We start from the raw sequence: 24,186 nt of genomic DNA, 5'->3' as shown, positions 1-24,186 counted from the left end.
CATCGGTATTTGACTGAACAGAGCGAAAAGTTCTGGGTATACAACCTACACAGATGTTCTTAGGTGCTCACATTAAGCATAGGTTGAAAGCTGATTGATAGAAATGTGGGCTGGAATACGAAAACGAGTGACGTCAGAATTCAGCATGAAGGGTTTTTCCCCCTTCATTAAAACATAAAACATCAAAAGAGCAGCACGAAAAGCAAAGGAAGCACCTGCAGAGAACAACCGTTTAAACCGTTTTTAACACTTGGTTTCACTTCACTACTAAGAAGGTCTTTGTCTATGATTACTTCAGCCCTATTCTCAGTAGACACTAAGCTAGAGGACCAACAGACCGATTGTTATGGACACTGCCCCCTGGTGACAGTAAACTGCTACAACGTATACACGACTACTGGAAACTACCAATGTATTACTGGTGAAAAGCCCTGCGGTTGGAGAAATCTTGTGTCGGATGCTTTTTCTTTTGTTTTTTAAACCAGAAAACAGAGCCCAGAGTAGCTGGAGGCGGGTCGCTCCCTCTCAGACTTGAATTATTTTATTGTTGCCTGCCCTAGCTTTAAAGGTAGGACATATAATTTAGATGGACACGAGTACCTACTAATTAGTGCTAGCTGACTAAAAACACAAATTTTGTAGACTGGAACTCAAAGCAGGGCACGTAATTCCATTCCCTGCAACCAGGCAAGTGGTGTTAGTGCCACAAAAAGAATTCAAACATCCATTTCAGTCCAGTTGACTTCAGGTGACGTAAAATCACTGAACTGAATCCCCAACCCCAGAGGCAATCTTTTAATACAGGAGTTGACAGAGATTGACTCTCTTTTGGAGCCAGTAGAGGAAACCAATCTGCAGTAAAAGGCGGTCGTGTGCCAATAAGAAGGCAGCTGCATGTTCAAGTAAACCATCTCAGTATTTTGGCTCTCAGCTACAAGGACATTTCTTTCTTCTTACAAACAAAACTTTTGCAAAAGGTCACAAATTCTTTGCGAAGAAGCAAAGAAACAGCAGTTGGTGTCTGCGAGTGTGGAAGGTCCGCTTCAGTCCAAGTGATGTAAATTTCACCATCAGGAGGGGAACGTGTGCCCTGCAGTTTGTCACACAACTCTGGCTACAATCCACCATATGCACGGATCCTCTAGGCAGACTTGAAAACAAGAATAAATAAAGGATAAATAAGGAGAGCTGTTTCAGTGGGTCTGCAAACAAGCAGAGTCCTGGTTTCAGTCACGTTCAACAGCGCTATTGGTGGATTTTGAAGCTTCAGCACACATTGAACCAGTAGAGCATTCCAGATCTATGTTGCATTAAACTTGCATGACATATATAACTGTTCCATTCCTCAGGTAAAGCAAGGTAAACATGAAGTTCATATAATGCCTATATGCTTATGTACTTGAACGCTACACGTCTGCTAACTATGGTTTTGGTGTTACAGAGAATGGATGCCTAGATCTGTACTCTTACTGTTACGGCCTGTTAATTCTGTCCAGAGAGAAAGAAATGTGGAAACACAAGTGATTCCATGTCATGGCAACCACAGAAACAAACCATGAATCTGATCCACGCTGAAATACTGCAAGTGGGAAAGGGTTTTCAAGGCCGAAGGCGGAGTTTGTGGTGTGGATTCATAATGGCACATTTACATGATGAAGCCGCTCCCTGCTCAGGCTAAATGGCTATCACTGTTGACACAGATTAGCATGCCTTACTCACAGGCATGGACCATTTGATGTTTTTATTTTTTTTTATTTTAACTTATTAATAGTACTACACAGATATGAAAGGGGGGCAAAGAAAATTCTGTATTGGCTGAAAAATAAATTCCTGAGATCACAAAGAGCAAATTCAGATTTTGGCCTAGAAGAAGTCTTTAAAGACATGAAAAATGGCTCGGTTTAATAGAGTAGACAAAGCCCGGTTTCTGCTGTAAACACAATAAAAAAAAAAACTTCAAGTCAGAGCTGGATTGTTATCAAGCTCGGCTAGGAGTGAGAGTCCTGGGTCCCTTCCAAATCAATAGTGACTGGAATGTGCCTGTGAGACCTCCAAGGCCTCAGAGAGAAGCTTTGCCTTCAGACCAAATAAGGACAGGAGCAGCAAGACCCATCAACCAGAGCAAGACGAGGCCAGCCAGACCTCGAGCTGCCCGGGGATGAGAAGCATTAGTGGGGGCTGGCTTCTGACAGAAGCTGGTTTACATCTTCAGTCTGTGTGTGGACACGAGTTCATTTAGGTAAGCAGTGACTGAGCCAGAAGTGGTTATGAGTAAAACAAGCAATGCTTTGGTTTTACCTCATCATCATGACAAACACTGGCTTCTATTCGGAGAGGAGGAATGGTACTGTAAAAGAAGCAACGAGACACGCTCAAACAGAATTAGTACAGACAGACTTGAGAGTCAGTTCCCAAAATCTGACCAATTACCTCACTCACGGGGCGGGAGCTATCCATCCTCCTCCCCCTGACCCCCTCACTTGGTTCAAAATCTCCATCACTTTGATATTCCACTGCTCTTTAACTGTGATCCCCACAGTGTGCAGTTTACTGTCTGTGCTGCTGTCAAAACAGCAGGGAGACTTTAAAGGGTCATGCCACTTAACGTGGTGCTGGATGGGCCGGCCCCCTGGGGCTTTCGTCTGACAGGAGGAAAGGACTTCAACCAGCCCCTGACCATCTCCAGGGTGAGTGAGTGAGTGGCATAATGTCTGCATTATAAGAACAGAAGCAAAGTGATATCAGGTTGCCAGTTTTTTTTAAGTAGTTCTTTAAATCATTTTTTTTTCTTTTCCCAGTGCATTTTTCAAATAGCTTGAGGGTAAACATTGTGCTTCCAGACGATTCATTCTAGAAACATTCTGGTGTGGTATGAAGCTTGCACCTGTGCCGCAGTAAATGCAAGAGGCTTAGATACAAATAGCAGCTTGCATTGTTATCCAACATATGTGCACACACACACACACGAATACACACACAAACACGGATGTCTCATTGAGTAAATTTTGAAGCATGGAAAATATTTCCAAAATCATACTCTAATCCCGCTGCCTGTGTGAATAATCACCAACTTAAAGCCGATGATCTAAACAAATGTTTGGACAAACCTGTGTGAACCTCCTCACGTTACAGGACGAACAGACAGTGCCGACGCTGGAGTGATGAGCGCAGCATTATGAAATGTCTGTTAGAACAGTGCAGCTGTTGAGAAGAAAGTACACCAACTTTGGATCAGCTTACAGCATCAGGCAGCTCGTCATCCTCAACAGCACAGAGAGAGATAAAAGATGAGAGAAGAAACAAAAATAACTCGCAAATACAAAAAAAAAAATTCCAACTAGATTAAGTCATTTGGACATGTGAATGATTGACTGTAGGTGGACTTGGAGGATAAGAAAATGGAAAAACTCTTATCTGTATGGGGTCATCTGTGATGAAAACGATAATTTCCTGGAAGAAATTAGGTATTTCCTGTTGACACGAAGTACTAACAAAGGAATCCTCACAGATACCAATAATGATGTTGTAAATTTAGCACAAATTAAATGGGACAGTTCACATTCTCTATTTCTGAAAATATGTTAATAAATATGTTCATGTATTTTGTAGGCCAAAGCTGGATAAGAAGATAAATACTGTAAATAAGTGACTGGGTGTTGTTGTTAGTTTAGTACAAATATGATAACAGATAGTCTTTCATATCTCAAACCTCACTGACTCTTTATGTTGCTGTCCTTAAGTCACCAGGCTCTAGTCTAATTGTATAAATTTTATATTATTGTTTTTGTGGTTTGCGTGTGTGAGAGTGCAAATAGCATTCTAATAAGTAAGTTTTGGAAGTGCAGGTAAACTTAGAGAGTCCAACTATCTGTTTCTCTTCAGAACGCTAAGCTAGGCTATGCTAACCAGTGGCTCCTATTGTCTCATTTTTAAAGGAAAATTCAGGTAATTTTCAAACCTATTTATATCTTCTAATTTGGGGGACCTAAATGTTTTTTGACCTAAATAATTTTTGACAAAAATGTTTGTACTTTCTAATATAGAGCAAGAAACCAACAACCGTCAAGCACGCTAATCCCACTTAGCAATGATCTGTGTGAATGTAAAAGCTTGTTTTTGCCACCAGCAAGCTTAGACTGTTATTCTGAAGCGCCAGTCAAAGCTATCATAAAATGTTTTTTCATTCATTTATGGAATCCTGTCTACAACTTCAGAAAAGTGGTGTAGCACCTAGCTTACTAATGCTTGGGCAGGAAACCTCGCTGCCACTCTTTCACACACTAGCAAAATTTTTAACAGTACCGAGTAGTTCAATAAACTTCAATAAAACCCTCCAACATCTAAAACAGAAGCCATTAGATGTAGATGGTAGAAGTTGCTTTCCAGTATGTAATTTATATTTTAAAAAGGATTATATTAACTATTTTGTTTTTTTTTTTAGAGCTAGCTAACTTTTGCTGCCAAAACCTAACCTAATCATACAGTCAAAAGCAAAGTCTCAAAACAGATGTCCTAAACGGGATGTGAACTTATTCCTTATGGGTGAAAAATCTGTCATTTTTGCTGTAGTCTCTTTAAAATGGTGACTTCCTGTCAACTTTTAGTGTAACTTCAGATGTTTTCAGTTCCATTCTCACAGGCGTATAAAATAAAGTGTCCAGCCATGCTCAGCTCAGTGAATTTGATCATAATACAGTGACTACTTTAATGTCTTCAACTTTAAGCATTATTCCAAAGGGGAAGCATTTAGGAAACACAGCAATGCCAGCCACGTAAGTTGCTGAGCGGGGCTGAACATGGTGCTTAGGAGATGCTCTGCTAACTGCACAACTGCAGACGTTCATGTGGGTGTAACGTGTAGGTGATCCAATATATTTTGAGCATATAGCCTGTGAGTAAGAAAACCAGTCTCTGTTACTTTGATGAGGATTATTTCTAAATGAGATTACATCGTCCCTTGTAGTTGGAAGTTTTAGCGTTTTTGTTCCATATTGGTCAAAATCAAAACTTTTTTTTTTAGCTTTTTAATAATTCAGACTCCACAAGCCTAATAAACAAAACACATAAGAATTTCAAAGGATGCACACAGTTAACAGGCATTTATATTGGCTACTGCTCCAAATAACTGTTTTGATCACTGCAAAATACAAAAGTTAGGATTTTGACGATGAGCACTGCTTTCTCCATCTGTGTTACAACTTGCCTGTGGGCCAAATCCCCAGAGTCAGCCAGAGATGGAGATCAGTAATCCTGTTATGTATGATGGGGTTATGTGAATCTATATTTAGAGAGGGACCTCAGGAAATACTGACCAAAAGCAATTTTAGCTCACAAACCACCAGCTCTTTCCAGTAAACTCACACCTGTTGTGTTAGTGGACACTCAGAGGCCTGTATGAGCACAGTGATGAAAGAAGGCTGAGACTGAAGAGAGAAGGGAAGCGGAAACGATATGAGATCAGTAATATGAGAAGCTGTATCCTCAAATGCATTTGTAACAGAGACAACTGTTAAAAAAACCAAACCCCAAAACAAACTATGATAAAAAAAAATGGCTACAGGGCAGATTAAAAAGCTGCTACTTCAGTGAACCCACAAGATTTATTTGAGAGCACAAGTGATTCGACTCGCTCCGTTCAATGCCATTTTTGGTTAGGAACATCCTCCCCTTCATGAGCCGTTGGTGTTCCCAGCTGGTGAAAGTAAACACAAGTGATAATCATCTTTTTCTTCAGCGCACAGGGGCCGTAAAGTGGGCGCCGCTCTAGATTTACCCATGAAGATCTGCATCTCTGTGCGATGTCTCCATGAGGGGTGTAAAGCACATGGATTCAATTGCCTAACATGCATTACGTGTCTCTGCAGGATCTCTGTGAGAGAACTACTCCCATGATGTCATTACTTTGGCTTAATTTTTAAGACTACAACTGTATATGCTCATCAGAGTCCAGCGGTCCAAACAGGCTGAAAAAAAAAAAAGAAGATTGCAGCTGACAAGGAGGCTGAGGTACTCCTTCACAACGAGCTTCAACCTGCCACATTCCCAGTCTTGCTACTTGCATCCCCTATTTTATCTCGGACTCTTAAGAAAATAGTTTTAGAGCAAGCAAGGGAGGTAAAAAGAGAAGAGAGAGGCAGGACGGGAGAAAAGCAGAAAGAAAAGGCAGGCAGGTGGTTGTAATTTAAACAAAGACAAACGTTTGACATGACAGCTGAACTCCGAGGAAGCAAAAGAATGTAATTAAAGAAAAAAAATAAAAGCATGGCTGTGTACCTACTCGATCCAGACATGAGAGCAGCGAGACAAAGTCTGACAGCGCTCTCAAACAAATGCTCCACTGTAAATTACCACTCCCTCTTTTGGAAGCATGAGACATCCCCTCACCACTTTTATCCGCTGTTATTTATAGGCAGATGACCTAATTTAAGTTTCACCATAACATCTCAGTGTAGCTCAGTCTGCAATGTCCAGTAATGCAATATGACTGAGCACAGGTCGTGCCCTGTGTGGCGCAAGTGGACATTTTGGGTACTGTTTGATGTTGCCTCGGGAGAGGCTCTCTGTGACCCTGGTGGCTTTCTGGCAGTTCTTGCTCTCTTTTTTCAGTCACTTCCTGACCATCAGAAAACATATTACCATCTGGACGCTGTCACTCTGTGTTTACTTTGGCTCCATGACAGGAGAGTTTACACACATGCATACCAACCAGAGCAACGTCTCTCTGTTAGCAGCTACTGTGGAGAGTGCACGAGCTGCTGAATTTATAGATTTAGCTCATCAATGGTCTGAATTGTGTTTTGAATTTGTGTGTGTGTGTCTGGGGGGGAGGTTATAAAGCTTTGATCCAAGCAGGGGAACAGAAACAAGGGGCCCAGCCCCTGAGTACTGTATTAAAAGATGACGTGCCAGTGATGGAGAACAGACTTTTCACAGCACTGCAACATCTGGACGTACTGGACTGTATAAAGGCAATGTACAGAGGGAGTCCAAGTCAAGGGCAGAGTTTCTGTTTAATAAAGCTAAAGCTTCAATCATGTAAGAATCTTGACCATACCGTGGAAATCACCAGAATATGTTGGGGTTTTGTTTTGTTTTTTTTACTCAAGTCTTTGTGTGTAAGCATGTATAAGTTTAAGCATATTATATGTATTTGCTCGTTCATGAAAGGTGTTGTTGAAAAGAACTACATTTGGACTCTATTGAAGCTGGATTTAAATGCTCAAACACGCCAAGTTTTCTATGTTTTTGAGAAAAGAAAACTTTGTTATGATTGTTAGCAAACTATGATACAACAAACAGGAAATAGTTTTAATACAGACGTAAATATCGTGCTCATTTTCCACTCCCTCTATTGATAATGATACTAATTCAGGCTGTTTCAACCTTTTCTGCTGCATAACTTGGTCTTCTGGTCCCAAACTTTTCCCATGACCCCACCAGCTACAGCCGTAAATCCCTGAATTCGTCGAGGGCATGTTTTTGTTTGTCACTGAAACTGAGAGGAATAAACTGATATGAAAATTTAGTTAAATCGTAGGACGAAAAGCAAATGAAGACAGCTGCTGCTGAAGTTAAAAGTTGGACGTTGGACAGACTAATTAGGAATTAGCTAATGAATGCTGTGTCTCAGTAAAGTGTGCAACTCCCATAATTTTCAGAAATAGTTGCTTGGTGAAAAACTTGTTGTGTTTCTTAAAGATTTTCCCCCATTTAGTGTTCCCAGGGAACACTGTCTAGGAACTGAAACAGGACATAGAATATGCTTGTTAAAGTATCCTTTGTCCTACATGGAGCTATTTGCATTATTACTGACCGCCACAGTAAAATGAAAGCACACCCAGTGTAAATTCTGTGGTTTTATATATCGGGAAATTGAGAAAATTTATCTGGACTTACAATTGGATAAATACACCCTCAGATGAACTGTGTCTGTGAAGTACACCTGTATTGCTTAAGAGGATAAGTAGCAGCCATGAGCTACTGATCAAATTCACCAGATTAACTGATCATCAGCAAATTTTGGGAGTTTGCTTGCCTGGAGCATTCAGGTGCCAATCAATCCGGAGAGGGTTATAAGGCAATTTCTAAAGTCCATCATTCTACAGGGAAACGTTATTTACAAGTCAAAAACATTTAAGGCAGCTGCTAATCCTCACAGGAGTAATCTTACCCCAAGGTTGGGCCATGCATCTTCAGAGAAACACTAAAATTACCAACAACTACATCCTAGACTCTACAGGCCTCAGTTGGGAGAGCAAATATTGAAGTTCATGGCAGTACATATAGAAAAGTCCTGTATGGCTTATTTGGAAGAGTTACTAGGAGAAAGCCTCTTATCTCTACAAAGGCTAAGTGCTACTTTCAGTAAAAACCAAACAGCATAGCAGCACAAACACTTTGTACCAACAGTCAAGCACGGTGGTGGAAGGGTGAGGATTTGGGCTAACCTTCAGTAAACTGAATGGGTTCTCTCCATGTACTCTGACTTCTCGCCACAGTCCAGAGACATGCAGTCAGTGGGGTTAGGTTAATTGGTGATCTGTCACTGTGTGAACCCTGTGGCAAATTGCCGACCTGTCCATGGAGTACCCTGCCTCTCACCCTATGCCAGCTGGAATAGGCTCCAGCAACCCCACGACCCTGATAAGGACAAGCTGAAGAGAATGGATGGATATTTGTTTTTCCTTTTTTTTTGTTATCCACTTGTCTATGATGCTCGCCTTGTTTGTTGACTCCCATCCAGATCACTCCTGGCAGTAAGGCATCTGCTGCCAACCTGTGCCCTGGTGATGTCATCCTGGCTATTGAGGGAGTCCCAGCAACAAACATGCTGCATTGTGAAGCTCAGAACAAGATAAAGGAATCCACTCATCAGCTCTGTCTCACCATTGAAAGGTTAGCGGGAGTATACACATGCTCACAAACCCTTTTTTGGATCATTCAGCTTTTGATTCAAGTTAAATTTGAAGTTGGATTTTTTAGTGTTAGGTATTTCACAGGTGTTCGCTTTACTATAAAGCTATAAATCCATGACTAATGTATCCACATTCTGTAATACAGATTGTTACTGCAATTATTTTGTGTGTGGACCCCTTAATTATAATAATAATAATAATATCCACTGCTACTACAAAAAAAGCTGTGGGAAAAAATGTGGAAGAAATATGTAGCCTGTGGTACTTAAGGAAAGACATAAATCTAAGGTCAGTTTAGATGTTTTATGTGCCAGGATTAGACTCACATGTGCGCACAAGCTTCAAAAACAGGCATTTAACAGTCAGTTCATCGTGGTGAACTTCTGACCAGGATCTGCCTTTAAATTCCAGAAACGAATCAAGACTGTGGACTCCACGTGCCATGGAGGACGGGAGAGCTCACCCATTTAAAATAAACCTGGAAGCAGAGCAGCAGGTCTGTGAGACTGTATGTTTAGTAGCTATGATGCCTTAAATCTTTGTATCTTGTTACTGCTTCAGTAGTGTCCTTGCTTCCTTCTTCTCCTACCAGGAATATAAACCAATTGGCACAGCTCACAATAGAAGAGCTCAGCCATTTGTGGCAGCAGCGAACATTGATGACAAGCGCCAGGTAGTCAGCACATCCTACAACACACCTATAGGCCTCTACTCCAGTGGCAACATCCAGGATGCTATGGAGGGCCAGATCCGAGGCTTGGTCCAGCACAAGCCTGAGAGGTGATCAGTGCAAATAATCATTAGTTTGTCTAAAAGCACCACATTACACAAACTAAGTGCTAAAAACCTGTTGCTTAGAAATACTTTTCTATCAGTCATTGTGTTGGTATGTTTAGAAATATAAAGGTGTGTAAGTGTAAAGCCTAATGGTTCACACACACAGAAAAATGTTAGCACGACAGCATGCCACACTGTGCCACCAACATTACACCAACAGGAAACTTGTGCAATGAAGCTCCCAGTGCACAGTTTCAGTACTTGATGTTAATGTACAAGGAGGTTTGGAGGTCTGCAGCTATTGAGTGAACCGAGCACTGGTGACTTTTATGCATTACCTCAGCAACCCTGCTCTGTAACTTTGGGGTCTGCCACTTTGCAGTTAGGGTTACTAAATGCTCCCACTTTGCAATGATATCACTTACAGTTAATTTTGGAAGAAATACCCTGTACTAATTTGTCGCAAGTGCATAGCTGGCATCTTATTACACTATTATGCTTGAATTCAGCGAGCTCTTTAGTACAACTGATTCTTTCACAAATGTTTGTAAAGGCAGGCGGCATGGCTAGGTGCTTTATTTTATACACCTGTGGTTGAAAGCACCTGAATCCAAAGCCTAACAGGTGTTTCACAATACTTTTGTACACATTATGTACTCCACTTAACCAACTAATGTAAAGCTGTTCTGCTTCACTTGCCCTGTGTGTCTACTTTGCCACAGCAAACATAAGTGGAAATTCTTACATGAGCTTAAATGAAATGAGTACACATGCTGATTCTCTGGAGTAGTTTTTGCCTTAGTCTCACTTTACTAAGGCCTTCTTCCTCTGCGAAGGACATCATTGCATCGCTGTAATTATACACAGCTAATAGCTGTTTACTCTTCTATTAAGTATGTGGGAAGCTTTTAAGATTGTGCACGGCGTTTATGGTTGAAAATAACTGAGCTGACCTAAGAATATTTAACCAAATAACTGATTAACTAATTACTTTCCTCTGGAGCCTCTCTTATGGCAACTCTCTTTATTTGAGTGATAAGGATCCAGCAATACAACAACAGGAATGAATAATAACCACTGTAGATCCTACAGAGCTACTATTGCACCAATTGTTTTTGCCCGTTTTACATAACTCACCTCCAGAATCACCCATCCAGTGAGTCACACAGATGTGCTACAGCATGTTAGCCTTCAGCCTTCCCATGCGGTCATATGGATTTCATTAGCTTGTTTGATGTACGGTGTCTTAGGGAATATAGGAAAGAATCTCTTTGTGGCTCAACCACAACTTCTGAATAGGATACTGATCACATCCGACCAAAGCCACTCACTCATGCATTACTTCTGCACTGATTTACACGAGCACTGCAGCACATTATCAGTACACTGGAAGGGATCATTGTTTATTAAACCATAATTATGGTTAAATTACAGCTCAAATTGTACGTTAATCAAATCCATGTGATTATTTTTGTCTCGCATCCATTTTCTCCTTGTAAGGCTGACCCATCATGCTGCGTGATCGTCACCTAGTTACGCACATTTGTTGCACACACTAGACACCAACTTTAAAGCGTGATGGGTGAAACTTTCATTGGGTTTTTTTTGTCAGAATTATAAGAAAACTCCTGTATTGCAGTTAGTAGAATTTGATGGGGTTTTTCTGTGTGTGTCTCGATGCACTGCTCAGTCCCAGAGCTCTAACCAGCATTGAGGATTCTGACGTTTACCGGATGTTACAGAAAGACCAGGAGGATCCCCAGGAGCCTCGGCAGTCTGGCTCCTTCAAAGCCCTCCAGGAATTTATTGACAGTGATGGTGAGCTCTCTCCTAAATTATGCATCTCTTCCTCAAAAAATCAATTCATAAATCATTCATAATTCTTCCCACTTTTTCAGTCTTCACCTGGTTGTAGTGACACTGACAGGCAGTAGATTTGTCATCAAACACTTTTCAGTTCACGAGATGCTGTTTTTTCACATAAAGTTGCAGTTTTTAAACCTTTTTTCCCCCAGCTTTCCCCCTGTAAGAAAAATAAAGAACAAATTTGAAGGTTTCATATCTTTTTCAACCCTGGTTGGAAGAAGGGCTCAGGGATTGATCTAAAAACCCTTTGGCTTAAAGTCATAGCTGAAATTACATGTTGATGACTTACCTGTGGCATTAATACATTTTCAATAAATTACACTGTGATTTACTTGGACAAAAAGGACTGAAAGTAAGTAGATCATTTATGCAATACTGTGACAATGTCTCATATCACACCCTATTAAAGTTCCACAGTGTGTGTCATTCTCCTTATTTTTGGAGTATTATTAATACAAAAGCACTTTTCCACGTGTTTCCTTTGTTAGCAGAATACGTATAATATGCTGAAAAACAAAAAACAGAAACCCAAAATGAATGATCATTCATGCCGCTTTGTCCCCGTCTCGGTGGTTTTTCTTTTCATGTATGTGTTATGATCACACAGGGTTTTTGTGTTGAGTGGTTTCTTTCTAATGTGATCAGGCACTCGCCCCATTGTGACCAGGACAGTAAAAGCGCCCACAACCAAACCAACTACGCCCACAGGAAACCTGCAGAAACTGCCTGTCTGTGACAAGTGTGGGAATGGGATTGTGTGAGTAAAAATAGAATGACTCATCTGCGATTTACATTAAGACCATCTATGCAGAAACAGCACAGTCCAGCGCAGTACACCCAGAGGCTCTAGCATCGTTTGAAGATCGCAGAAACTGCATAAATTATATGCGCTCACCTGCTACCTCATTAGGTACACCTGTTCACCTCATTGTTAATGCAAAAATCTAATCAGCCTAATAATGCACTGAGTGGCAGTAACACAGTGCTGAAGTGAAAACTGAGCATCAGAATGGGGATGAAAGGAAAGTTAAGTGACTCTGAATGAGGCACGGTTGTTGGTGCCAAACAGGCTGGTCTCAGTAGTTCAGAAACTGCTGACATACTGGGATTTTTCCCCTCACAACCACCTCTAGGGATTACAGAGAATGGTCTAAAAAAGAGAAAATATCGAGCGAGCGGCAGTTCTCTCTGTGAAAATTCCTTGTTGACGTCAAAGGTCAGAGAAGAACGGCCAGACTGCTTTAAGCTAATACGAAGGCAACAGTAACTCAATGCAACCAAGTTATGCAGAATAGCATACGTGACCGTGCAACACGTCGAACCTTGAAGCAGATGGATTGGAGCAGCAGAGGACCACACCGGGTGCCACTTCTATTAGCTAAGAACAGGAAACTAAAGCTGCAGTTTACATGGGCTCAGCAAAACTGGACCACAGGAGATTGGAGAAATGATGCCTGGCCCGAGTCTCAATTTCTGCTTCAACATTTGGATGGCAGGATCAGAATTTGTTATAAACATGCAATTAATGGATCCATCCTTCCTTGTACAAACAGTTCAGACTCCTGGTATGGGGGATGTGTTCTTGGCACACTTTCAGCCCACCAGTACTGGCTCAGCGTCATTTAAATCGCACAGCCAAACCATCAAAAACTGGATTCTTGAATGTGTCAGTAAGTTCACTGCACTCATATAGCCTCCACCATCATCAGAGATTGTTAATATATATGTGCAGCACCTGTCTGATGGACCAAAACCTCTGAGAAATGCTTCCAAAACCTTGTTGAATCTGTACCAAAGAGAATTCAGACAGTTCTGAAGGAAAAAAGGGATCCAATCCTGTACGAGCAAGGTGTACCTAATAAAGTGGCCACTGAATGTCAGCTAGAAACACAAATGTCTTACATTTTGAAACTCAATACATTATCAAAAGATAGATATAGCTTCTGGGACTGGGGGAAAGAGAAGTCTGTTAAACCTGTGTGTTTTTAAATGGGCAGCAGAGGGCGACTTTTCTGGTTGCAAAAACACAAGTCGCATTGAGGTTGCACTGCAGGAAAACAAGTGTTCCAGTTATTTGGGTTTGTGTCCATCTATTGTCTTTACACTTGGAGCCTGTTTAGAGTACATCTGCCAGTGTTTTTAACCTATAAAAAGTTAGCACAGCAGTAACTGGGTTCTATGATTTATCGTGAAGCTGTACCACTTTTTAAGTGCCGTATATTCTTTGCTCCTGACATCAGTTTGTTTTTGATGCTTCAGTGGGACAGTGGTGAAAGCTCGGGACAAATATCGTCACCCTGGTTGCTTTGTGTGCTCTGACTGTGATGTCAACCTGAAACAGAAGGGCTATTTCTTTGTGGAGGGACAGCTGTACTGTGAGATCCACGCTCGTGCCAGAATGAGACCAGCGGAGGGACACGACCTCGTCACAACATTTCCCTCTGTATAGAACCCTGCCTCCCTTATATGAGCACAGACACATAAAATCTAGGAAGCCCTTCTATTCCTTACATACGTGTTCATGTGTTCGTCTGCACTTTGGTGCTGTGTGTAATAATATTTCAGTAAGAATACACTCTTCACTCTTACTGATATGATGTATTTTCTAGGCAATAATGTAAACACCTGGTTGCTTAGAGAGTCCAGCGAAACCACAATCTGTCTTTCCAATAAAGGCCTCTGCTCATAATGTTAAAGGTCTCTGTATGTGTAGCCTTAATAACAACAACAACATGGCTAAATTACGTCCTCAACGTGTCTTGAAGTTCTCCAGAGGCCTGGTAATGAAATAAACATTTGATTCAGGTGTGTTGGCCCAGTGTGACATCTAAAACCTGCAGGACACCGGCCCTCGAGGCCTGGAGTTCCCCACCCTTGCTCTAACAGATCCAGCTCTGTTTATATATAGTTTAAGCAAGGGGTGTCGGACTCCAGGCCTCGAGGGCCGGTGTCCTGCAGGTTTTAGATCTCACCCTGGGTCAACACACCTGAATCAAATGATTAGTTCATTACCAGGCCTCTGGAGAACTTCAAGACATGTTGAGGACGTAATTTAGCCATTTGAATCAGCAGTGTTGGATCGAGGACACATCTAAAACCTGCAGGACATCAGCCCTCGAGGCCTGGAGTTCGACACCTGTGGTTTAAGCTAACAGATGTTAGCAAATTAAAACGATGAATGTATTTGTTAAAATTCAACATGTACAAACTCATTAAATCTCTGGCATGGTTGTATGCCCGTCATTGGTGTGAAATATCCACCTGCTTCATATTTGAAAGGTGGATATTAAATGTTGGCCGTTTATAAGCTTTATGGCTATAAGCATTTGTTAGCCACGACAACATTAGCTGTTAGCAGTTCACATGCTAAGTCTGGAGTGTTTTGTAAAGCAGTGGATTGGCACGGATGCTACCACAAAAGGGGAATTCAGTGGCTCAGTCTATATGTGAGAAATTTCAAGATCCCTTTCAGACTAGCTAACAAATTTTTATGTTTGTCAAGGATGTATTTTGAAGTAAAAGCAAAGCTAAAATTAGGCAAGATGACCAAATCAAGTGGATCACCAAATACTATGTAGTATGTACCATGTATAAAGCCACGAAGATTGTAAAGTCATCAAAGTGATTTCACTTACTGTGGTTCTTTTGGGAATGTGTGTGGTTGCCTTGATTAAAACCAGCAGCCTCATCTCTCTAATCTACAATTTTTGAGGAAAACCTCATCAACACTGGCAGCAACCACCCTGTGAGATCACCTATATGCAATACGAAAGCCACTCCTTAGTTCGTTGGCCTCTTTGTATTGTTTGTTGTGCACCATATCGCACAATTCCTCTTGAGTGAATGAGTAGCTAACCTTGTTGTGCACCATTTCAAAGAACAATGGAGAGTTACACAACTGAGTCTGCAAAAGAGCAAAGCAGGCAGATGAATCTGTCATTGCAGACGCACAAAACCGCATAACTTTATTTTTATCCTCAGTCAACATCCGATTCTAATTTCCAGGATATCAGATTGAAACTGTGGTAGCACACAATTGGAGTCATAAAATAAAAATACAGCATGTGGTTAAGTGTTATAAAATCCTTGAAATTCTCCATGATCTCAACTATTGCAGTGCTGGATCTAGTCCGATGTTAAATAAACAATAATACTCAATATTACCAATACTATGATTAACTGTCTTAAAATATTGGAGAATAACTTTAGTTTATATGACATGAACCTGTTGAGACAGCAGGGGGAGCCATAGCATTATTGTTTGTTCTGTTATGACCATTCTACATGATGTTTTTGGAGTGTTTTGAGGTTGAATTAATTACCTAACTAGCAATTGTGGTGAATTTTCTCTAGGTCCGAATTCAACATTTAAGATAATTGTGAATTATTAATCAAGAGATTGTACCTAAATTAATTTCTTTAATCTGCACTCATAAAACATCTTGATTAACGGCTGCTAGTCAAACCCTCCAGCACTTTCTAAGCTTTTTAACCTGCCAGTATATTTGACCTACATCTTAATCAGGTGCTGGAAATTAGGTAGAAGTTTCACACATTAACCCGAGCAGGAGGTTAAGTCATTTAAAACATAATTGCTATCAACAACACGTTACTAATCTACAAATCTAGCACGCTGAAGATTCAGAAAACTCTTGCAGAAGCTGGACAAAATCACAGTCAAAAGCCATTTACTGTTTAGGTTTATACTCTTTCTCTGAGGAAAGAAAAACTTCTAAGGATACAAACAAACTGTGACACCTAGAGCTGAGCGATTCCAACGAGGAAACGCTCGGGAGGTTTTATAACATTTACTATTACAACATAATCAGTGATGCGCCTAGCTAACAAACCTAGCTTTATCCACTCCAAGGACCAAGTTTTTAAAAAATAAAATAAATAAGGGACCAAAATGCCAGACTTGGTATCTCACACACCAGTTGGAGGTGTCACGGTAGGTATGAGCTACTTTTTATATGATATATGAATGGACATTTTCTGTTTCTATAGCTGCTGCTAACATGTTGGTTGCTTATACAAAATAAATGTTGGTCACATTACTTAAAAGTTTATTGGAAATGGTTTGCACACAAACTTTCACTTTAGATCAACACATTAACATACATTTTAGACTTCACCTGCACCACTTTACCCTCTGATGCAAATTTCAGTCACCCAGATATAATTTATTTCAGTTGTGCAACTAACATATAGTAGAAAGAAAATACTGCTTTTCCACTCATTTTCAGTCCAGTACTTGTACCTGATCGTTTTCAGATGAATGTTGTTGTTTGTTACAACACTTAACATTGACCTACGAATGATTCAAGCATAAAAAAACGACCAAAGGATGAAAAATTGTTGTTTCTACAAGTAACTGACAGCTTAAGAGAGAACCAAGATTTAAGTTTTACTATGACGCTGTTGCAGAAACACAACATTTGTTTCCATTTCCTTTGTTGAATACATCAAAAATGTCAAAGATAATACAGTTTGACAGACATGAAATAACCATGTTGTACCAACACACTGATTCCCAAAGAACTATTAGCCAAAACCTTGGCATATCCCAACATGATGTGCAGTGTGTCCTTTGAGGAAACTGGACAAGTGTAAGACAAAAGAGTAAGTGGAAAGCTTAAAACCGATCTTTGGCAGATAACCAGTGTCTGAAAGTCATGTCCTTGAGAAATGGGGGGAACCATCCAGCAAAGACCAGACACTGGACCTAAAAGATACATCTGAAACTTTGATCCATCTACTCCTCACTGAAGCTTCATCAGAAACGCTCTCAGTGGAAGGGTGCATATCAAGAAGCAATTCTTCAGGAAAGGAAGTGAAGGGAAACGGCTGAGGTGTGCCAAATTACACAGGAACTGGACTGAAAATCAGAGGCCTTGTAGTAATTCATCTAAATTGAACATTTTAGCTCAATCTGTCGTCAGTATGTATGGAGGAGGTCAGCAGAAAGGTACAACAGTGAGTATCTACAGCCATTTGTAAAACATGGTGGAGGCTCTGTCATGGTTTGGGGCTGTGTTTCAGCCAGTAGTGTTGGACATCTTGTAAAAAAAAATCAGATTTTGATTCACCATGCAGTATGACCTGGAAAGCATGACTTAATTTTTTCGCATGACAATTATCCCAAACACACTGCTAATGCAGCAAAAGCGAAACACACTATGGGACACGGGGAGTCATGGATTGGCTTCACCAGAGCCCGGACTCAACAAGCAGTGTGGGGGGGGATCATTTTGACAGAGAGCAGAACAAAAGGCAGAAACATCCAAAGAAGAGCTTTGAATGTCCTTTAAGAAGCCTGGAGAACTATTCCTGAAGACCACTTAAAGAAACAAGACAAGAAAGCTTCCAGGCTGTCTTGAAGAATAAAGGTGGTCATACCGAACATTTACTTTCAAGCTCATTAAAATTATAAACCTTGTTTTGGCCTTATATGCTGTATTTCCATGTGTGCACATTTCAGTAAATCACTGCACTTATTTTAAATTTTCCTGGAAAACATGAAGAAATCAGGGAGGACTCAAGACTTTTACACAGTGTTGTATATATAATAACAGAAAGCCACTCAAGTGGCTGAAGAAACCTGGGAATCACCAATAACCAATAAAACTTTCTTCTCTACATGTGAACCAACTGATTAATATCCTGCCACACCATCTAATTATTTCACAATGGGAATACAATTAATTGGCAAAATCAATGCTCACGATATCTAACAAAATGTCATTAATTAAATATTAATACATATTGACAGAAAGTCGTGAGATTGACATGGCAGATGACTTAAGTGCTTTCTTGTATGAAAGCCAAAGGACATGGCGATCAGCAAAAAATAATAAAATCGAATTTGTTTTCAAGCTATTGTTCAATTTATTTGATTAGTATGTACCCTCATCCTGGACAGATGCTTTGTGACAGCAGCACCTGCTCTGCCAGACAGCCAAAGAAACAATTATTGATTTAATGCTGAATACACCATGAATAGCTTACTAAAAATGGAGACCCACAGCCAATATCCCAGTCCCTTGGGTCCTCACGTACATGTAAAGTAAATCACTAAGGACGCGGTCAACAGGAAGAACACTTTAAAACCTGAGTGCCGAGATAATCAGTGTAAGAGTGAATAGTGGTGATTACAATGCTCACTGCAAACAAAGACAATTCGGGGAGGGGTGGGAACTATTTTACTTTCCTGTTGTACTCAGAATTAAATGAAAAAACAAAAACATGCAAACATCTGCAACTACAGCTAAGACACCACTGAATATCAAATGATTCTCAAATTTAAAGCAAGGACAGAATAATTAGTGGAATTTACTTCACATGCCATTTCTTAAATTTGTTACATTTACATGTCACGAATTAAAATGTATTTCATATTCATTATCTATCAATAAAATAAGTGTGTATGAAGGTTAATTCACACAGGAAGGCAATAACGTCATCATTGTACACAGTTTTATAACTGTGATCACAGATGATCACAGTCAAAATTTCAACGTATTCACGACTCCTGTACTTCAAACCATGCATTCAAATCACGACCATTAACAAGAGCATCAAAGAAATATTTAAAACCCAGTCAGATTAAGTGTTGTTTACGATGCAGATTAGTTAGAAAAGAGCCACTCTATGTCAAAAATAAAGTTTAGGAGTTTAGCATTAACCACACGTAAAAGTTTAAGGAAAAATTAAATAGATGCAAGGATTTAACGGGAATACGATAATTCGGGTCAAAAGCCTGTTCTTGGTTTCACTTGCTTGTCTCAGCTGGGCTCTTCTGCTGAATTGTCTCTAAATGTGTTGATGCTATGAGAAGCACAAGAAAGCACATGATCAACATAATGATAGTATATCTGTACCATCACTGCAAACACTGAGCTCATAATAGCACATTTTCATTTTGCCACAGTTTGTTAACCTTGTAAACCATTACAGCTTTGCTGCTTTCTTGCACGTTGAAAGTGAATGCTTAAACAGAAGCATGGATACGTTAACTTTTCCAACTATATCTTTACAACCCTGGAAGCCTGAGCTGAACTGGCAACTTAGACTTTAAATTCACTGGATATTCAATTCTTTCAATTATATCATAATTTGTCTGTTATTTATTATTAAGTATTTATTCTTAATTGCACAATCCAAGTCAAACACTTAGCAACAGCCAGTTTAGTACGGCCTAGGTTCTTTTTATTCTTCTTATTTTATTTATTCTACATGCTCCTGTGTAAAAGACTGCTGTCGAACAAAGATTCATGGAACAAAATGAGTATTAAAGAATATCTGCAAGAGCAGAAATTCTTTAATACTTTGTAATCTGATGCAGTTGTGCAGAACACTGCTTGTTAAACACCACACGTGTTTCTTCCAACACGTTGGTGAAAAATGAAATCTCTTGCAATCATTGAGATAACACTTCTCTCCAGTCTTTGCCAAACATACCTGGAAACACCCACACATGCTTGAAATCAGTTATACAACAGGCAGTCTGAACCTTAGTAGCTCAACTCCCTTGTAAGAACTCTGCAAACTTTGAGATAAAGAGAGTGGGAGGAAGAGGAAGATAAGGGGAATAGGAGGGAGAAGATCAGAACCAAGAACATACCTTGGTCCGGTCCTCTTTTTCAAGCAATGAAAGGCATGCAAGTACATCAATGTGATTTCAGTCCACTCGACAGAAGAGCAGGGTGATATCTTCCCCGTTGCCAAGCCACGGATGGCACTGCTCGTGATGTGGACGATGTGACGTGTGGAGCATAACAAAGGACAGGATCAAACAGTACTTTTTTTGTTTACCTTACATTTTTTCATTATTCCGTATTTATTTTGTTTCAGTGAGTTTCTATATAACCCTATAAGAACAACCAATACAGCTGTTAAACTTTTCTGTTTCTGTGTTCACAAATGTGAGCAGCAGATACAGTTATTGCCCCTAAAAGGTTTAATTGTTTGAAAAGCAATTGCTAGGTTAGACTGCAAAGTTTCATTTTGACATAGAAGTTTGGTGTTTGTCTTCAAGTCTTGTGTCTTATCAGTGTGTACATTTTTAACACAACAAGACAAATTCCTTAAAAAAGTGTGGCAGGGACCAAAATAAAAAAAATAAAAGTAAAATAAAAATAAATAAATGATTACAAACATCTATTTTTTTTTAATTGCTTATGATAAAAATGCTTACAGTTTTAATTATTTATTCATATTGTGAGAAAATAATCTAATTAGCTAATTAATTAATTAAACATGTCAAGACTTTGCTACATTTCAGTAAAACGTGTCGATAAATACGCCATTAAAGTCTGTGCAGCCTGGCATCAGCGTGAGCAGGAAAATAAATGATTAGGGTGAACAATCAGAAAAACATGAGATTATGAGAGGTTTTTGCTTTTCAGCTTTTTTGTCACAATAATATATTGTTGTTTCATTCTAGTGTAGATGAAGCTTATTCTGATGTTTGAGAAGATTTTGTGGCAACTTAAGGGTGGGAGCCGAACCAAGAATTTGAAGGAAAAAATCAGAAAAGCTTAAAATCAATTCATGTTATGCAGATATTGTAAGAGAGCTGTACTGGTGGCGTTGCTGAACAGAAATCAAAATTGAGAAGAAGTTCATTATTGCAGCGGGTATTTGTCAGTTATTTTTCAGACTGCAAAAATGTAGATAACACCAGTATATTGCGGATGGCAGATTGGATCCTGCCGTATTTTAAATGATTAAGATTAAAGACGTATACATGTATGTTACGAAACCGTGAGTACAGTTTCACAGGTGTGTTAATGATACCCCCCTTTGTTGCTCTGTTTGATGTTAGAAGTTAGCTATTTTAAAGTTTAAGCCCTTTAAAACATTTAAAAAGTCATTTTAATCATCCATTATTATGTGTGGTCAAAATGCCCAAAATAAACATAAAATACACACTTCACATTTGAACAACTAATTATCAGTCCATTCCCTTAAATTGTGCAACTTTAGACATTTGTTGATTTACAATCAGTACAAACCCCATCTTCGTCTTTCTGTGTCTCTCTGGCTTTGGAGCATCTTGCGGTCACGCTGGAAAGCGGGAAACACTTAAACACAGACATAAAAGCCATCCTGTAGTTGTTGTTCATCCAGCCGTACAGGATGGGGTTGACGAATGTTGAGCACATCGCTATGATATGGAACACAGTGAAAAGCAGCTTGAAGTCCTTCATGTACGGCACGCTGCTGTCGATGTCAACGGCCAACTGGAAGGCGTGGAAAGGCAACCAGCTGACGGCAAAGACCACCACCATGGTCAGGAGCATCTTGGTGGTCTTCTTCCTTCGCTGATTACGGTCATTTCGATCGTTTCGATGAGCCATGTGATTCTTCAGTTTATTCCAGATGCGAATGTAAGCGACAGAGTTGATTATTAAAGGCAAACAGTACTGAACCAGAAGCATCGATGTACTGTAGATGGCTCCATTCATGCTGCTTCCCGGCCACTTCTCCGCACACACGTGAAGAGTATCGGCCGGCGACAGATCAAGCATCTCGTACTCCCTGAAAATGGCAAGGGGACTAGCCAACAGGGCACTGACGGCCCACGTGATGACGATAACAACAGCGCACATGTCTTTGGACATCTTAGTCTCCATGTGGTAGACAATGTTCCTGTGGCGGTCCAGAGCAATGATATTCAGAGTGATGGTGGACACGTGCACAGCCATGCCTTGAGCACAGGGTAGCATGAAGCACAACACCTGACCAAACATCCATTTGCCATAGAGGGTGTTGACAAGGGTGGAAGGTAAGCACAGCGTGTTTACGAGCAAGTCAGCAACAGCCAAGTTTACGATAAAGAAATTGGTCACGGTCCGCAGATTTTTGAACTTGTAGACGACATATATCACTAAGGAGTTCCCAGTGACTCCAAACAGGATGATTGTGCTGTAAGCAAGGATGAGGATAACTTGAACTGCAACCAGCCTTGTGCTGTCATCCTCCATGAAAAAGTTCTCACCATACACTGTGTACGCGGTTGAGCAGCAGTTAGAAGGTTGAAGCTGATAATCTTCTACTTGAGTCATGTTTAATTGTTCTGCTGTGTTCATGACTAAAAGAACCAGAGTCAATCTGTGGAACAAAAAGTAGATATGGATATTAGTTGTGGCTCATGTAATAGTCTATTAACTATTAGCCTGTAGTTTATATTGCGTGCTCTATTAGTAGTATTAGTATTAAGTCTGCATTAGTCAAAATCACAAGTAAGCTCTGTAAAATGCAAATCTACACGTGAGAAGTCACTGAGGGACAGCCCTCATTTTAATTAATTCATACATTGAAAGTTTTTTTTATGTGGTTTAACTTTGAAAAGTCCACCATTTATGTTAAATATCAGCCAGTTACCAAAAACCTCACAGTTACACCGGTGTTTTGACAGAACACTTGTTGGTGGCACATAGGTTTGCTTTGGGTGATTGCAGATATTGACTCCGAAGGCTTGGCTTCTATCCAAGAGCACAATGCGCTTCTGATGGGGTGGATTTCCTTTTAAGAGGTCTTGGAATACAATGAACGCAGGAACCAGAGCCACATACTGTAACGAGCAGTGCCGCAATTATCTTTCAGTGCGGAAAACACAAATCTGTCACTAGCTGAGAATACTAACCCCCTTCTCAGCTGCTGGATTGTGAAAATCTTAAATTAACATTTACATGCCCTAGGATGCACCGCGCTTTTGTGGGGGGCTTGTAAAAACTTGCAAATGCAACAGTTATTAAGTCATGTGGCAATTTGTGATGGCTATTTATCAAGAAAAAACACGTGACAGTTTGAGTATAAATGAGACAGCTACTCTGATCAAGATCCACTCACCTCAATCTGCAGAGTGAGATTGTTAGATTCCGCTCATTGTTTGTGCCGCTAGTAAAGTTTTGGTGCTTTTCTTCTCGTTCCTGTCATGTCCAGATGAGCAAACCCATTTAAACACCAGCGGGGGGGAAGAAAAAGTGTCCTTATTCTGAGAAACAGCAGCAGCAGCAAAGCGCGCAACAGTTTGCCAGTGCGCACTGCGGTCCGTTTGGCGTCGAGGGTTCATTAACTGCTCTGTGAGACTGAGAGATACAGAAAAACGAGGCGGGTTAAGTAACAGAGAAGAAACGAGAACGCGGTCTTTTGGGGGTCTTCATCCTGTGAGAGTACAAAATGTAATAAATGTGCGCCAACAATAGGAAAACCTAAAAGTGCAGATGCGTAGCGTGCTTTATATGGAGCATTTGAGCAATAGCAAAGTGTAAAGACTGTGAGAAGATGAGACTATAAAGTCAATTATAAAAATGTTTTATGTAGAAAATAAAAAAAATAAGCTTGGCGACAACGTGCTTGCAGCATCTGCGTATTACAGGGACTCCGCTGATGAAGTCTGGGTGTGCCTCCGCAGACTGTTACGCAGCACAGGTAGCAGCTTTTTCTTTTATCTTTTGGGGGTTTTTCATAATTAGTATTTGCAGTTTAATAACTGCGCCTAGAACATAAACACTATTGTATGGTATTAAAAACTCTAAACAGATTCCTCCAAATGCGTCAAGGTGCAGCTAGGACGTGACTCCAACATGTCCTCGAAATGCTACTTGCAACAACAAAATTT

At 40.2% G+C, this 24,186-nt stretch overlaps 2 protein-coding genes across 2 annotated transcripts; one reads left to right on the top strand and one right to left on the bottom strand.

Moving 5' to 3' along the window:
• The first annotated feature begins 1,857 nt into the window (after positions 1–1,857).
• Positions 1,858–14,254, top strand: LOC120728695 (PDZ and LIM domain protein 3-like). Its single transcript, XM_040023761.1, has 7 exons — positions 1,858–2,687; positions 8,744–8,895; positions 9,327–9,411; positions 9,508–9,695; positions 11,383–11,510; positions 12,204–12,315; positions 13,818–14,254. The coding sequence occupies exons 1-7, from the start codon at positions 2,595–2,597 to the stop codon at positions 14,005–14,007; spliced, it is 948 nt and encodes a 315-aa protein (XP_039879695.1). The 5' UTR covers positions 1,858–2,594; the 3' UTR covers positions 14,008–14,254.
• Positions 14,255–20,804: 6,550 nt separating this feature from the next.
• On the bottom strand, positions 20,805–23,661 carry LOC120728690 (neuropeptide Y receptor type 2-like). Its single transcript, XM_040023751.1, has 2 exons — positions 23,415–23,661; positions 20,805–22,673 (listed from the first exon to the last, which is right to left on the bottom strand). The coding sequence occupies exon 2, from the start codon at positions 22,649–22,651 to the stop codon at positions 21,542–21,544; it is 1,110 nt and encodes a 369-aa protein (XP_039879685.1). The 5' UTR covers positions 22,652–22,673; positions 23,415–23,661; the 3' UTR covers positions 20,805–21,541.
• Positions 23,662–24,186: the final 525 nt, after the last annotated feature.

Source organism: Simochromis diagramma, unplaced genomic scaffold, assembly GCF_900408965.1.
Source record: "Simochromis diagramma unplaced genomic scaffold, fSimDia1.1 OVJJ01000302.1, whole genome shotgun sequence".
Lineage (NCBI taxonomy): Eukaryota > Metazoa > Chordata > Actinopteri > Cichliformes > Cichlidae > Simochromis > Simochromis diagramma.
The sequence above is the reverse complement of the archived record's forward strand: the minus strand, read 5'-3'. Positions and strand labels throughout refer to the sequence as shown.

What these genes read in the sequence shown, in the direction of transcription:
- LOC120728695 (XM_040023761.1), top strand. Translation starts at nt 2,595, where the DNA reads ATGCCACTTAACGTGGTGCTGGATGGGCCGGCCCCCTGGGGCTTTCGT. An exon ending in CTCTGTCTCACCATTGAAAG is followed by an intron (nt 8,896 to 9,326) that starts GTTAGCGGGAGT and finishes TTTAAATTCCAG; the next exon opens with AAACGAATCAAGACTGTGGA. An exon ending in GGAATTTATTGACAGTGATG is followed by an intron (nt 11,511 to 12,203) that starts GTGAGCTCTCTC and finishes TAATGTGATCAG; the next exon opens with GCACTCGCCCCATTGTGACC.
- LOC120728690 (XM_040023751.1), bottom strand. Translation starts at nt 22,651, where the DNA reads ATGAACACAGCAGAACAATTAAACATGACTCAAGTAGAAGATTATCAG.